The 16,741-nt window shown below is 44.3% G+C and overlaps 1 protein-coding gene across 1 annotated transcript in view; it reads right to left on the bottom strand.

The window, feature by feature from the left end:
• The window catches only part of LOC141146079 (fibrocystin-L-like), a 491,542-nt gene that overhangs the window by 22,584 nt on the left and 452,217 nt on the right, over nucleotides 1-16,741 (bottom strand). The window contains exons 72-73 of the mRNA XM_073632839.1: nucleotides 4,085-4,317; nucleotides 3,602-3,769 (exon numbers count right to left, since the gene is read on the bottom strand). Coding sequence (XP_073488940.1) covers nucleotides 3,602-3,769; nucleotides 4,085-4,317 — 401 coding nt within the window. The remainder of the gene's footprint in view (nucleotides 1-3,601; nucleotides 3,770-4,084; nucleotides 4,318-16,741) is intronic.

Below are 16,741 nucleotides of genomic sequence, written 5' to 3'. Positions count from 1 at the left end.
ATACAGACCGATTTTGCAGCATTGAGGGGCAATGGATGGGGCAATGTATTGTAAATTCTAGGTTGAGAACCTTCTTCCCTCAGCCAGAACACTGAAGATGGGTCATGGATGAGTCTTTCAGCATGACAATGACCTACCTCCAAGGCAACAAAGGATTGACTCAAGAAGAAGTACATTAAAGTCATGGAGTGGCCTAGCCAATCTCCAGACCTTAACTCTATAGAAAATTTATAGAGGGAGCTGAAACTTCAAGTTGCCAAGCAACAGCCAAGAAACCTTAAAAAAGAACTGCAGTCTGCTCACATAATTTTTAATAAAAACGTCTTTGCAATTCTGAAGCTTCCCTCCAACCACTTTGCATATTATTTTATATACAGTATACTGTGATCCTGTACTTGCCAAATATTCTGCATACATCTCCCTCCATCAAGTCTGGCTGCATCCATTTTAACTGTGGGCAGCTGAAGCTGCTGCCTGTTCACTTGCTGGATTTACACAGACACACAGAGGCACACCTCCAGCTCTGCAGCTATCATTGGCCCTCTTATGACTCACCCCCCCCCTCTCCTGGCAAACTCTCACAAGAGCGAGAGAGATAGCTGTGCATGATAAGCCATACGTCATAAGCCTAGGCTTTTTACTAGAGCAGAAACAAGAAGTGGGCTGTATAAGGTATTTACTGGCAGAAATTTTTTTTTACTATCCAAAGTTAAAACAACAAGAGCAGAACATTTAATAGATGCAAAGTTAAAAAAGGTGACTGAAGTTCCCCTTTAACCACTTGCCAACCAGCCGCCGTCGTTATACAGTGGCAGGTCTGCTCTCCTGCGAAAATCGCCGTAGCTGTAACTGCAGGTAAAGTTGCGGGCGGGCGCGGCCAATGCACACTGCATGAGCATGCCAGTGGGTCGGGCTGACTTGATGTCTGCCGGCGACCCACAACAGCCTATTACAGAGGCAAAAGAGGGAGCTGCCTTTGTAACAAGGTGATTCCCCATTCTGCCAGATGACATGACAGAGATCTACTGTTCCCAGTGATCAGGAACAGTGATCTCTGTCATGTCCCTGGCAGCCCATCCAGCCCTACAGTTAGAACACACCTAGGGAACACAGTTAACCTATTGATCGCCCCCTAGTGTTAACCCCTTCCCTGCCAGTGTAGTTTTTACATTGATCAGTGCATTTGTATAGCACTGATCAATGTAATAATGTCACTGGTCCCCAAAAAGTGTCAGTTGGGGTCAGATTTGTCCGCCGCAATGTTGCAGTCCCGCTAGAAATTGCAGTAAAAACAATAAAAAAAATAAAAGTCCCTGAATGTATCCCATAATTTGTAGACGCAATAACTTTTGCGCAAACCAATCAATATGCGCCTAGATACGCTTTTTTTTTTTTTTTACCAAAAATATGTAGAAGAATATAATGCGGCCTAAACTGATGAATACATTTTGTTTTTTTGGATATTTTTTTATATATATATACATAATTTTTTTTTTTTTTTTTTTTTTTTTTTATAAATTGTCGCTCTTTGTTTATAGCGCAAAAAATAAAAAACGCAGAGGTGATCAAATACCACCAAAAGAAAGCTCTACTTGTGGGGAAAAAAGAACTCCAATTTTGTTTGGGTACAACATCGCACGATTGCGCAATTGTCAGTTAAAGCGACACAGTGCCGTATCGCAAAAAAAGGCCTGGTCATTAAGCGGGCAAATTCTTCCAGAGCTGAAGTGGTTATGGATTTCGAGACAATCTGCAAAGAAGAGTGGACCAAAATCCCTCCTGAGATGTGTGCAAACCTGGCGGTCACCAACTACAAGAAATCTCTTACCTCTGTGCTTGCCAACAAGGGTTTCTCCACCAAGTACTAAGTTATGTTTTGCTTTAAAATACACCTATGATAAAAATGATAGACCCTTCATTTCTTTGTTCGTGGGCAAACTTACAAAATCAGCAGGGGATCAAATAATAAGTTGTGTTTTGCTTGGGGATCAAAAAATTATTTTACTCATTGAACTGCAACTTAATTTATAACATTTGTATCATGTGTTTTTTCTGGATTTTTGGTTGATATTCTGTCTCTATCATTTAAAATACACCTATGATAAAAATGATAGACCCTTCATTTCTTTGTAAGTAGGCAAACTTACAAAATCTGCAGGGGATCAAATAATTATTTTCCCCACTGTAGCATGATGCTCACTGAGGTAATAACTGTATGACATGTTTATCTTTTAGCTATCCAGAGAGAATTGGATAAATCTACAGTTTAAAGCACCCCTCTCTTGCAGTGGGGCTGCCCCCACACTGCATAGGTTAAATTAACATCTAGGGGCAGGGCTTTTTGTCAGGGGGAACTTGGTGGAACTCAGTTCCACCACCTCTGGCTCAGACCCTTTGGTGCCTGCTCACCACAATCACTTGTAAACACAGATGTCTGGTTTCTGTGTTTACAAGTGACAGCTCTGCACCCTGTGTGTAATGCAATCCTGATATTTAATGCCCCTTTAAGACCCTCCTACTGTTTGTGAAATATGACCACACCCACTATTTGATGTGATTTGGAGGGTGTGTGTGGGGGGAGGAGTTTTGGGGGGGTCGTGGTTGAGTTCCAGCACCTATTGTTCGAGAAAAAAAGCCCTGTCTAGGGGACTGGGAAAAGCCATGGACGGAGGCCCTCCGGCGTTATCAAGACCAATTAGGATGTATTGGACATCGGGATGCCAAGTACCAGGCCACTGCCGGAAAATAGGAGAGCACCATCTACCAGGGAAGTGGAGGATTGGGTTATAAAAAATATTTTCTCCTAGACTTAAATGAGCATTTAACCCTTGCAGTGTGGAGGGAGCTTCACTACAAGGGAATATTTTTACATGTCCTGGAGTTAGGCTCTAAATAATAAAGCCCTAAAAGGAAAGCCCAATTATTGCACTGTATATGGTAATTCAATGCCTAACCATGTGAACCATTTTACTGTTTGCTCCTTTATGACCTTCAGACTAATGCCCCGTACACACGGTCGGACTTTGTTCGGACATTCCAACAACAAAATCCTAGGATTTTTTCCGACGGATGTTGGCTCAAACTTGTCTTGCATACACACGGTCACACAAAGTTGTCGGAAAATCCGATCGTTTTAAACGCGGTGACGTAAAACACGTACGTCGGGACTATAAACGGGGCAGTGGCCAATAGCTTTCATCTCTTTATTTATTCTGAGCATGCGTGGCACTTTGTCCGTCGGATTTGTGTACACACGATCGGAATTTCCAACAACGGATTTTGTTGTCAGAAAGTTTTATCTCCTGCTCTCCAACTTTGTGTGTCGGAAAATCCGATGGAAAATGTCCGATGGAGTCCACACACGGTCGGAATTTCCGACAACACGCTCCAATCGGATATTTTCCATCAGAAAATCCGACCGTGTGTACGGGGCATTACAGTTAATGGTAGGATATTGTGTATGGATATTTAGTAGACTGCATTATTACTGAGTGGGTTTCTTCTTCCTGTGAAACACACTCAAAGGCTGCATTAAAAAAAAGAGTTGGCTGTGTTACCCGCAACAACCAATCAAAAATATATATTTCTTTTTATACCATACCATTAATAAGATCTAAATAGCCATCTCCCAGCACAGCTACTGGGGAAAGCCGCCTTCTCTCTGTATCTGCATCCAGACTCTCGATGACAAACATCTCATAATTCAATCCAAAACATTTATAGGCCTCCCAGGATGACATGTACACACAGGTGCTATCTCTGATGATTCCTTAATAAAAAGACAAGTAGATGGAAGCATTATTATAAAAGATACATAAAAATCATTTAAAGAGAAATATAATTTTATTTTGAACTTATAATGAGTATCTGTAAGAATCATTATGAATAAAGTGACACAGGAGTTCAGGTGAAAGCAACAAAAGGGTTCCACTGGCACCCTTTCTATTTTACTGCATCCAGGAGTCATGAATAAAATTTTACCTACAGCACCATCTGCAGTGGTTCTGGTATTCTGGTCTATTCAAGCAATAGTAACATGGCATTATGCAGACTAATGGATTGGTATAAGTATAGAAATGTTTACCTTTATTGGGAGCGACCTGTGATACAGGTATCCGACTTCCGTTGAGACTGGTCAGCATCACTTTCGGAATTCGGTAATCTCCAAGTCCCTCTCTCTTGTCTCCATTCCACTGCCATTCTGACTGTGGTACTATGGCACCTATGTTCCCCAAGAAGGAACCATCAAGATCTTTCAAGAGGGTCTTCCTCTTTGCATCACAGGTCATGTCCACACAGTCTGATGGGTTAGCTTTGCTGTATTTGAATAAATAAATAGTTCAGAGGAACCCAGAAATAAGGCCATAGATGAATATGTCTCAATCATTTTGTGTTGCACAGCACAGAGTGTGTTACCCAAAGGGATTGTGATAGAAATAGTACCCCATCTTCTCCTCTTCCTAATGGTTACATTGACCTTTCAGAGGGTAAGGCAAAGACCAGTGCCCCCCTTCATTAGGTTGCATCAACAAGTAAATTGAAGAATTTGTAATATTTTGGTTATCTATTGGGCATGATGGGAAAAGCAGGGGCTGGCTCATCCTAAGAGTGAGATCTGCCTGCCATAATAATTTGACAGTTACATTAATAAGAATTCATTAGGAAAAAAAAAAAACAGGTGTTTTCTCTCCCCAACATTTATCTTGTTCAAATATTTTGTTGGTACAGAAAAGAAAAGAGTAACATACAAAAGTAATAACTCTTGCGGATTAACCCCAATGAGAAAGGGTGTTAAACAGTGTGCACAACAGAGCACCAATTGAGTAGGGACGCAGCCCACAACAGTGTGTTAGGGAAAGCATCATAAACAATGACGTTAAACGTTCAATGATTGTAGTATAACACTTTATAAATTAGTGTAGTAAACCTCAAATGTCTAGGTAGGTCATGGAGGAAATGAGGGAATGAGGGAAAGGGAGAAGGACCACCCTTCACAACAGGTAAACCCATGTGAAATATTTTGCAAGGTAACATTTAAAGAACAGCAGATAACCCATGGGATGTTCAACTAAAGGTATTGGAAATGACAATTTGATGGGACTGGGTAGGCTGCTCTAGATAGTGTAAGTAGGGTTGAACTTGCATGCAATCGGGCGCGGCTGGTGTCCTGACCAATTATATCATCTGGATGGGCTGCCCCTGTTCAGGTAGTCCGTGGGTAACAGGAGCTAATCGATCAGGAAGGGAAGAGAGAAGACAAAGGGAAAAGGAGGGGGGAGAAGACATGTGGTGAAGAAGGGAAGGGGGAACAGAAAGCAGGTGGACATGAGAAAAAGTAAAGACCAGAATAACTAAGAGGGGATGGGGAGACGAAGAAAGTAGAAGCAGGTCGGGGGGGGATGGGAGAGGAGATCAGGGATCCTCATCTGAGGGTCTCTAATGAAATATTTACAGGGAGATCAAGGGGACAGTAATGTTTCATCAAAGTCAGAAGGGAGATAGTGATCCACCCTTAGTTTCCACATGTTTCATGTTTTTTTACGTTGCCCAGGTGAACACTTTGGCATGGATCATGGCTCTGGTGACCCTATTTTTGGTTTCTGTGATATTAAGGACGGGAGTTCTCTAGGCTCTAGCGATGGTTTGCGTCACTGCAGTAGTAGCCTGCAGGAGGAGTTTAAATTGTGGGCGGGTCACTTCTAAAGGTTTTTTTATTGAGTAAGGCTGTGGCTGGGTTAGGATCCAGAGGACCATTAAACAATGTAGATAAAATATGGAAAATTTTAGCCCAAAATGTTTGGGCCAGTGGGCAGGTCCACCAACTTTGGAGATGTGTGCCTGCATCTGGGCAGCCTTGGAAGCAGTTGTGAGGATAAGTGGGAAGGAATTTGGCAATCCGGGCAGGGACCAGGTACCAGCGCATGAGAACCTTATGGTTCATCTTCAATGCCACCATATTCTGGGATATTGACTTGGTAGACTCCCAGATATCTGCCCAGTCTTTGGCATCTAGTTGCAGACCCAGATCTCTCTCCCACTTAGCCGCATAGTGAATGGCTTGTCTGTGTATGAACACACAGACCTAGGAACATGGGACTCTGAATTATATCTACTCTGTCGGATTTTTTGTCATCTGTGGACTTTGGACTTTGTTCTGTGTTGGAAGTCAATAAAGTGCATCTCTCTGGAAGAATTGGGTTGCTGCGGAAGAGTACTTACTAATTAATTATCATACCTATGATACCACTATATCCACACAATAATATTATATCACTACATTGAGATGGTGGTTCCAAAAGCTGAGCGTAAAAAGTAGAGATTAAACCGTGCACATGAGGGTCATTTTTGCACGTGCGCTCAAAATCTCTCATAGCAGGTAGGGATGTGTCCCTTCAGAGACAAGAGGCAAACAAAATGCTTAATTTAGGGATAGCGGAAGAGTTACGTATTTGGGATGCCATGGGATTCACAGAGGGTCAAAAATGATTTAAATGCTTCAGGTGTTGTAAACTTTTGGGCTCAGATAAGGTTGGCAGAGGACCACTAGTGGAATGTCGAGGGGAAGTCCAGGCAGAATAGAAGGCTGGGTTATGGAGATATGATAGGAGCAGGTTGTGGGGAGATTGGAAGTCAAAACATACTTTTGAGCCTATCCCAGGTAGCTAAATAGTGGCAGGATTTTGCAGTGATCTGTGGTCACCTAAGCGGAGCCATAGTAGATTGGCTAATGTTAGGGGGTCACAATCCACTGACTCGCAATGGTATTCCTCGTGCCGTGTGGTATTTGGGTAGTTGAGCCAGATGTGCTGCTTGATAATATTTGGTAAAATTAAGAAGGCCTAGGCCACCTTAGGGTTTAGAGAGGTAAAGGATGTTTCTCTCCCTTGAGACCTCCTAGCTGTCGAGGAAGATACCCACAGACCAGGTACACTCTAGGCAGGAGACGCTTGCGCTTTGAAATATTCTTCTTCTCTTTATTCGATCCCCTCCCCCCCCCCTCCTCCCCCTATTCCCTCTTCATTACCCCCCCCCCCCTCCTCCCGCTATGCCTTTTTTTTTTAGCCAAACATGCCACCTGTTGTATTTTTTACATGCTATACTGTTATAATTGGTCTGCAAGTGCACATGGGTCTGCGAGTGCACATGGGTCTGCGAGTGCACGTGGGTCTGCGAGTGCACGTGGGTCTGCAAGTACCTGTGTATTGTTTTGTTGAGTATCTGTGTATTGTCTTGTTGAGTATTAGTGTCAGGAAGCTAGTTGTTAGGTAGTTTGAACAGGGTATAATCCCCAATCCTCATTAAATTAGTAGATACGATGCCTGGCGGGTGTGGAGATGCGATCTTGTAGCATGTATGTGTTCGTTGATCATCCGATCGAGGGCGAATACTGCTGTGCAAAATGTAAGCACATTATTTCCCTGGAAGCCCACGCTCTTTTTCCAGAGTGTAGTATTGGGGGCATTAGTGGTAGGTTGACTAAAGCACATAAACCCAAGGTAAGTAATGTAACATGTCCTAGTTGCAATCTCGGAACACCCAATAAGAGGATAGTATGCGACTGGTCTAAACTACATGGCATGTTCACCAATGCCAGGAGCCTGGTGGACAAGATAGGTGAACTAGAGATACTGTTGTACGAGGAGGATTTGGATTTTGTGGGAATTTCAGAGACCCGGTTCAACAACTCTCATGATTGGCTGGAAACCATTCAAGGGTATACCCTTTATCGCAGGGATAGAGAGGATAAAAAAGGAGGAGGGGTATGCCTATATATCAAGAATAATGTACAAGTGAATGTGAGAGATGACATCATTAAGGGAGCTAGGGAGGAGGTGGAATCCTTATGGGTAGAGCTCCAAAGGTATGAAGCTAAGTGGAAAATAATAGTGGGAGTATGCTATAGGCCCCCTAACCTGAAGAAGGAGGGGGAGACGGATCTCTTATCACAATTTGGATTAGCAGCAAGGATGTCTTGCAGGACAATTTAATGGGTCCAGATGGTAGATGCCACCAACTAGAAATAAAGCGTACTGGATCTACTGATTACCAACAATACAGACCTGATCACAGATGTGGAAATATGGGGCAATTAAGAAACAGCAATCACAGGTCAATTGGCTTCAGTATAAATCACACAAATAGGAAACATAAGAGGAATACAAAGACACTGAATTTCAAAAGATCCAACTTCCCTAAACTACGAACCTTGCTAGAAGGCAAAATTGGGATAAATCTTAGGAACAAAGAGCACGGAGGAGAGGTTTTCTTTAAGAGCATATTAAATAAGGGCATTAGTAAATGCATCCCATTGGGTAATAAATTTAAAAAAGTGCATGAAAAAAAACCAGAGAGAACCCCCTATCGGGGCTTTAAAACAGCCAATGGAGTACAATGAATGGTTACAAAATTTGAATTTTATTGGGTACCAAAAAATATATAAATAGCGATAAAAGGAAAAATTCATAAAGATAAATACTGACTGTTAGAGTCAGGGACACGAACTGAGTGTGGCATACATATACAGCAAACAGCAACTTGCAATGAAAACCAATGTATGACACAATGTATACGAGGGCAGCCTATATTTCCCCAATTATAAGCGTTTTGAATAACAATAAATGCCTCTAATGAAGGAAAATAGGCCATACAATGTATGTGGGACAATAATAATTATATAAAATTCTGACGCGTTTCGACCCTTCCCGGGTCTTCTTCAGAGGATGGCTGTCCGCACTAAAAGAAAAGGGGGGTAACATATATCACATATCAAACATGACATCCAATTTCCGCAGTGCCAAAAACCATGCAGGCATGCCCTATAATGCGGACTGAATAAATTGTATAGTTACCTATCACAGAGATTGTGACACTACAGTGTCATTCTTGGCATTACCAAAACGTTTAAGATGAATACACTTGTTTCTTCACTCCTCCGTCTCCCCCGTATCGGACCAGTTCCCACCGGGGACGAGCGACGGACCAGATGAGCCTTACGAGGGGTCACGCTTACCAGCCCCCCATGTGTGGGAGAGGGGAGGGAAGGGAGGGGGCAGGACGGGCAGTCCAGAACCCGTACCCAGATAGGGTTCACGTTAATACTACAAATCAAAAATGGAAAATGTTGGAGGGTCAGTTGATTCATACCATATAGTTGGAAAGTTTCCCAACCATGGAATTCAATATGCTTACTGTATTATGAGTCCATGGATCTACAGGAGGGCATTGCTAGAAAGTGAAGGGAGATGGAGGAAAAAGGGAGAGGGGAAGGAAGGAAAGGAGGGGAAGGGAAAAGGGGAGAGGGGAGGGGGGGGGAGAGGGGAAGGGGGGGGGGAGAAAGGGGGGGGGTGGAGGGGGAAGGGAGAAAGGGGAAGGGAAGGGGGGGCATGGGAAAAAAGAGGAACGGAAAGAAGGGGAAGGGAAAGGCATGTGAGGAGAAAGGTGAGAAGAATAAAGAAAAGAGTGAATGAGAGAAGTGTGGTGAAGTGCAATAAGACTGGAAAATAGCCAATGCCCTGCTGGCAATAATTCACCATGCGACCTCAAAATGTGCCAAAAGTTGATAGGGTAAAAGCACCAACAAACCATAGGGATGGGACAAGTGAGCGAGGGGAGAGAGAGACAAAACGAGACTGCAGTGTAGGGTCGGGGGAGGGGGGAGGGGGGAGGTGGAAAAACAACAAACAGAAAAGAGGGGGGGGAGGGGGGGAGGGGATATTGGACCATATGGAGGGGCACAACAAGGAAGTGACAGGTGACTGGAAAATTGTGAAGGATGATGAGGGAAAAAGTGAAGGTGTGGACAGAAAAGGGAGGGGAGAGAGACACAGCGTGAAAGTAAGTGTGGGATACTAGGTGATAATGTATGGGATGGATGGGGGGGGGGGGGGGGGGGAGTGCAGCGGTGAATGGAATAGGATAACAGTAATAAAACACACACAAGTGAACGTGGCCAAACACTGAAAATTAACAACCCAGTGACAAGTGCAGGGGTGGTGGTGGGGCTAATTACCCGGTCAAGCTGAACTGAATAACAAAGTGGATGCCTTCATTATTCTGCAAGAATTAGATTGAGGATAAGAGATCATGACAAAATCATAAATGATTTCAAAAAAAGAAAAGAAAAAGCAAAAAAACGAATTGCTGAGCAGCTTGTATGAACACATAACCGTCATTCCAAGTACACTTACCACTTAGATGACTGGATTATCACCATGCTGGCGTCTCTGCATTGAAGAGAGTCCAATACAGTGCCTCTAAGGTTTCCTCCATTTATGAGGAGTGTTCAATGACTGACTCCCGTCAGGTGCTGGTGTGTGTCCGCCCACCCCCCAGCCCGCCCCCTGCCCCTCACCAAACAATTGGGGGGGGGGAGGTGAGCAACACAGCTGTGCGCTCAACGTGACCCCCCCGGCGTTCCGGAGAGGATTGCTCCTCCGGGCATCCCCGTAACTTCCGTCGCAACCGCGCAAGCGCCGCTACGTCACGACGCGCAACTGAGGCGCGCGCGCATGAGCACGGCATCCGGAAGGAATCCGGGACGCCGCTGGCAGGGGCAAGAGATGCCCACCAAGGTGCTACCTCCTAGTGGGCATATTGTGGAGACGCGGGCCCAAGCATCTCCTCTCTCACCCCTGCCAGGAAGGCACATAGGTACACACCCGCCCCCAGAAAGAAGGACAGACACTGAAGGGGAGATGACAGTGAACGTCATGCTATGCAGTTATAGCTACAATTTCTGCAAGGATCTCTGGTGTAAAAGCAATATTGATATTAATATTTACAGTCCGCATCACTTGTTCACCGGGCACTACATGCATGATCCATGCAGAGCGGATTGACTACATGCTGACCATACCATAGCATATACATTGTTCATTACATATCAACATTAGTTTACACAAGATTAAGCACCTAAAATGGCATCGTCCGCTTGCAAATACATATTTACCTCACAAATAGTGTGAACAAGTGATGCGGACTGTAAAAATTAATATCAATATTGCTTTTACACCAGAGATCCTTGCAGGGTGAGAGAGGAGATGCTTTGGGCCCGCGTCTCCACAATATGCCCACTAGGAGGTAGCACCTTTGGTGGGCATCTCTTGCCCTGCCAGCGGCGTCCCGGATTCCTTCCGGATGCCGTGCTCATGCGCGCGCGCCTCAGTGCGCTGTGCGCGTGACGTAGCGGCGCTTGCGCGGTTGCGACGGAAGTTACGGGGATGCCCTGGAGGAGCAATCCTCTCCGGAACGCCGGGGGGGTCACGTTGAGCGCACAGCTGTGTTGCTCACACTCCCCCCCCCATTGTTTGGTGAGGGGGCAGGGGGCGGGCTGGGGGGGTGGGCGGACACACACCAGCACCTGACGGGAGTCAGTCATTTAACACTCCTCATAAATGGAGGAAACCTTAGAGGCACTGTATTGGACTCTCTTCAATGCAAAGACGCCAGGCATGGTGATAATCCAGTCATCTAAGTGGTAAGTGTACTTGGAATGACGGTTATGTGTTCATACAAGCTGCTCAGCAATTCGTTTTTTTTGCTTTTTCTTTTCTTTTTTGAAATCATTTATGATTTTGTCATGATCTCTTATCCTCAATCTAATTCTTGCAGAATAATGAAGGCATCCACTTTGTTATTCAAGTTCAGCTTGACCGGGTAATTAGCCCCACCACCACCCCTGCACTTGTCACTGGGTTGTTAATTTTCAGTGTTTGGCCACGTTCACTTGTGTGTGTTTTATTACCTGTTATCCTATTCCATTCACCGCTGCACTCCCCCCCCCCCCCCCCATCCATCCCATACATTATCACCTAGTATCCCACACTTACTTTCACGCTGTGTCTCTCTCCCCTCCCTTTTCTGTCCACACCTTCACTTTTTCCCTCATCATCCTTCACGAATTTTCCAGTCACCTGTCACTTCCTTGTTGTGCCCCTCCATATGGTCCAATATCCCCTTCCCCCCCTCCCCCCCCCCCCTCTTTTCTGTTTGTTGTTTTTCCACCTCCCCCCTCCCCCCCTCCCCCGACCCTACACTGCAGTCTCGTTTTGTCTCTCTCTCCCCTCGCTCACTTGTCCCATCCCTATGGTTTGTTGGTGCTTTTACCCTATCAACTTTTTGGCACATTTTGAGGTCGCATGGTGAATTATTGCCAGCAGGGCATTGGCTATTTTCCAGTCTTATTGCACTTCACCACACTTCTCTCATTCACTCTTTTCTTTATTCTTCTCACCTTTCTCCTCACATGCCTTTCCCTTCCCCTTCTTTCCGTTCCTCTTTTTTCCCATGCCCCCCCTTCCCTTCCCCTTTCTCCCTTCCCCCCCCCCCTTTCTTCCCCCCCCTTCCCCTCTCCCCCCCCCCTCCCCTCTCCCCTTTTCCCTTCCCCTCCTTTCCTTCCTTCCCCTCTCCTTTTTCCTCCATCTCCTTCACTTTCTAGCAATGCCCTCCTGTAGATCCATGGACTCATAATACAGTAAGCATATTGAATTCCATGGTTGGGAAACTTTCCAACTATATGGTATGAATCAACTGACCCTCCAACATTTTCCATTTTTGATTTGTAGTATTAACGTGAACCCTATCTGGGTGCGGTTCTGGACTGCCCGTCCTGCCCCCTCCTTCCCTCCCTCTCCCACACATGGGGGGCTGGTAAGCGTGACCCCTCGTAAGGCTCATCTGGTCCGTCGCTCGTCCCCGGTGGGAACTGGTCCGATACGGGGGAGACGGAGGAGTGAAGAAACAAGTGTATTCATCTTAAACGTTTTGGTAATGCCAAGAATGACACTGTAGTGTCACAATCTCTGTGATAGGTAACTATACAATTTATTCAGTCGCATTATAGGGCATGCCTGCATGGTTTTTGGCACTGCGGAAATTGGATGTCATGTTTGATATGTGATATATGTTACCCCCTTTCTTTTAGTGCGGACAGCCATCCTCTGAAGAAGACCCGGGAAGGGTCGAAACGCGTCAGAATTTTATATAATTATTATTGTCCCACATACATTGTATGGCCTATTTTCTTCATTAGAGGCATTTATTGTTATTCAAAACGCTTATAATTGGGGAAATATAGGCTGCCCTCGTATACATTGTGTCATACATTGGTTTTCATTGCAAGTTGCTGTTTGCTGTATATGTATGCCACACTCAGTTCGTGTCCTGACTCTAACAGTCAGTATTTATCTTTATGAATTTTTCCTTTTATCGCTATTTATATATTTTTTGTACCAATAAAATTCAAATTTTGTAACCATTCATTGTACTCCATTGGCTGTTTTAAAGCCCCGATAGGGGGTTCTCTCTGGTTTTTTTCATGCACTGTATGGGGTGTGCAGCCTACCTGTCTACACTCATGGGAGTGCTTTTTATTGTTGCTAAATTTAAAAAAGTGAACAAAAGTCCTGGGTGGCTTAACCCCAATGTAAAAAAGCATAAAAAAGCAAAAGAGAAGGCCTTCAAAAAATGAGGGATCATCATCAGCATTCAGACTTTATAAAGAATGCAACAGGAAATGTAAGGACGGCTAAGATAGAACAAGAAAGATACATAGCGGAGGAGAGCAAAAAAAATCCAGAGAAATTCCTTAAGTATGTAAACAGTAAAGAAGGGAGGACATACCATATTGGCACCATTAAGAATGAGAAAGGACATCTGATTACAAAGGATGGGGAGATGACCAAGGTATTGAATTTATTCTTCTCCTCAGTCTTCACGAGGGAATCAGGGGGCTTCAGTAACCAAAACTGCAGTGTTTATCCTCATGACACATCACAGGAAGCACCTCCATGGTTAACAGAGGACAGAATTAAAATTAGACTTGGGAAACTTAACATTAATAAATCACCGGGACCAGATGGCTTGCACCCAAGAGTACTTAGGGAACTCAGTCAAGTAATTGCCAGACCATTGTTTCTAATTTTTACTGACAGTCTACTGACTGGAATGGTACCAGCTGATTGGAGAAAAGCCAATGTAGCACCAATATTTAAAAAGGGCCCAAAATACATCCCTGGGAATTACAGACCAGTTAGCCGTTAGAAGTGGATGATAAGGGACTATATACAAGATTTTAGTAATGAGAATGGTATCTTTAGCAGTAATCAGCATGGATTCATGAAGAATCGTTCTTGCCAAACCAATCTATTAACCTTCTATGAGGAGGCGAGTTGTCATCTAGATAAAGGAAGGCCCGTAGATGTGGTGTATCTGGATTTTGCAAAAGCATTTGACACAGTTCCCCATAAACGTTTACTGTACAAAAAAAGGTCTGTTGGCATGGACCATAGGGTCAGTACATGGATTGAAAACTGGCTACAAGGGCAAGGGTGGTGATACATTAGGGGTACTCAGAATGGTCAGGGGTGGGTAGTGGGGTCCCCCAGGGTTCTGTGCTGGGACCAATCCTATAAACAGTAAACAGTTCAATCTCTGTATTTGTGGACGATACTAAGCTAAGCAGGGCAATACCTTCTCCGCAGGATGTGGAAATCTTGCAAAAAGATCTGAGCAAATTAATGGGATGGGCAACTACATGGCAAATGAGGTTTAATGTAGAAAAATGTAACATAATGCATTTGGGTGGCAAAAATATGAATGCAATCTATACACTAGGATGGAAAAGGACCTGGGGGTCCTAGTAAATGATAGGCTCAGCAATGGCATGCAATGCCAAGCTGCTGCTAACAAAGCAAACAGAATATTGGCATGCATTAAAAAGCGGATTAACTCCAGAGATAAAACAATAATTCTCCCGCTCTACAAGACTCTGGTCCGGCTGCACCTAGAGTATGCGGTCAAGTTCTGGGCACCAGTCCCCAGAAAGGATGTACTGGAAATGGAGCGAGTACAAAGAAGGGCAACAAAGCTAATAAAGGGTCTGGAGGATATTAGTTATGAGGAAAGGTTGCGAGCACTGAACTTATTCTCTCTGGAGAAGAGACGCTTGAGAGGGAATATGATTTCAATTTACAAATACCATACTGGTGACCCCACAATAGGGATAAAACTTTTTTGCAAAAGGGAGTTTAACAAGACACGCGGCCACTCATTAAAATTAGGAGAAAAGAGGTTTAGCCTTAAACTACGTAGAGGGTTCTTTACTGTTAGAGGGACAAGGATGTGGAATTCCCTTCCACAGGCAGCGGTCTCAGCAGGGAGCATCGATAGTTTCAAAAAACTATTAGATAAGCACCTGAACGACCACAGCATACAGGGATATACAATGTAATACTGACATATTATCACACACATAGATTGGACTTGATGGACGTGTGTCTTTTTCCAACCTCACCTACTATGTAACTAATTGCAATAGGCCCTTTATATGACATGGAATTTTGGCGTATTTTGCTCCTCTGTCTCATTTCATTTCATATAGCATCAATATACCTTTAAATTAATATTTCTTGCTTTCTAACAATGCTTGTAATATTGTGTTCATTGTCTCCACTTCTGGAGCATATTTGTTGTCATTTCTTAATAAACTTTTATGGAACTAAAGGATGTTTGATGAGGTCTGGTACTGCCCCAGATGTAGTTGAGCACACATCACTAAATCACAGGAATCCGTACAAAGTGCGATGAGACTGGAATCAGTAAAACACAAAAGAGATAAAGTATTTTCGGCAATATTGCCATTTTGGTGAAAGTGATGCGGTCCATCCACGCTAGGGGCAGTACGGACCATGAGGACATAAGATGAATTAAATGATTCAACATTGCTGGATAGTTAGTTTAATATAGTGCTGCATGGTCAGCCTTGATTCCCAGATAGGGAATGTATTAGGGTTGTCCCGATACCACTTTTTTAAGACCGAGTACAAGTACCGATACTTTTTTTCAAGTACTCGCCGATACCGGTTACCGATACTTTTTTTTAATGTCATGTGACAGTTTTTTTTTGTATTTTGTAAATAAGTACTTTTTTTTCTTCACTGAAGTGTGCTAATGAGGCTGCACTGATGGGGCACTGATAGGCTGCACTGAGGTGGCACTGATAGGCTGCACTGATGAGGAGGCACTAATATGCAGCATTGATTGGGTGGCACTGATGAGGCAGCACTGATAAGGAGGCCCTAATATGCAGCACTGTTGGGCAATGATAGGATTAGGTGGCACTGACATGTAGCACTGATGAACACTGATAGGTGGCACTGATTAAGCAGCACTGGTAGGTGTCACTGACTTATGGGCACTGAGAGGTGGCACGCACTGATGGATGGGCATTTATGGGTGGCACTGACTGGCTGGCACTGATAGATGGCACTGAGTGATATGCACTGATAATGCAGCACTGATGAGCACTGATAGGTGGCACACACTGATAGGTGGCACTGACTGATAGGTGGCACGCACTAATGGGCACTGATATGTGGCACTCACTGATGGCTTTCACTGACTGAGGCACACTGATAGATGGAACTGATGAGCAGTGCACTAATAGGTGGCACTGATTATGCAGCACCGATGAGCACTGATAGGTGGCACTGATTATGCAGCACTGATGAGCACTGATAGGTGGCACATACTGTTGGCTGGGCAGTGGCACTGAAAGGTGGCACTGACTGATGGGCACTGATAGGTGACATGCAGTGATAGGTGGTATGCACTGATAGGTGGCATGCACTAATGTGCACTGATAGGTGGCACGCACTGATGGCTGGCACTGATAGATGGCGCTGACTGATGAGCACTAATAGGTGGCACTGATGAGCACTGATAGGTGGCACGCACTGATGGG

This window comes from Aquarana catesbeiana, linkage group LG05 (assembly GCF_042186555.1).
Source record: "Aquarana catesbeiana isolate 2022-GZ linkage group LG05, ASM4218655v1, whole genome shotgun sequence".
In the NCBI taxonomy this organism is placed as follows: domain Eukaryota; kingdom Metazoa; phylum Chordata; class Amphibia; order Anura; family Ranidae; genus Aquarana; species Aquarana catesbeiana.
The sequence above is the reverse complement of the archived record's forward strand: the minus strand, read 5'-3'. Positions and strand labels throughout refer to the sequence as shown.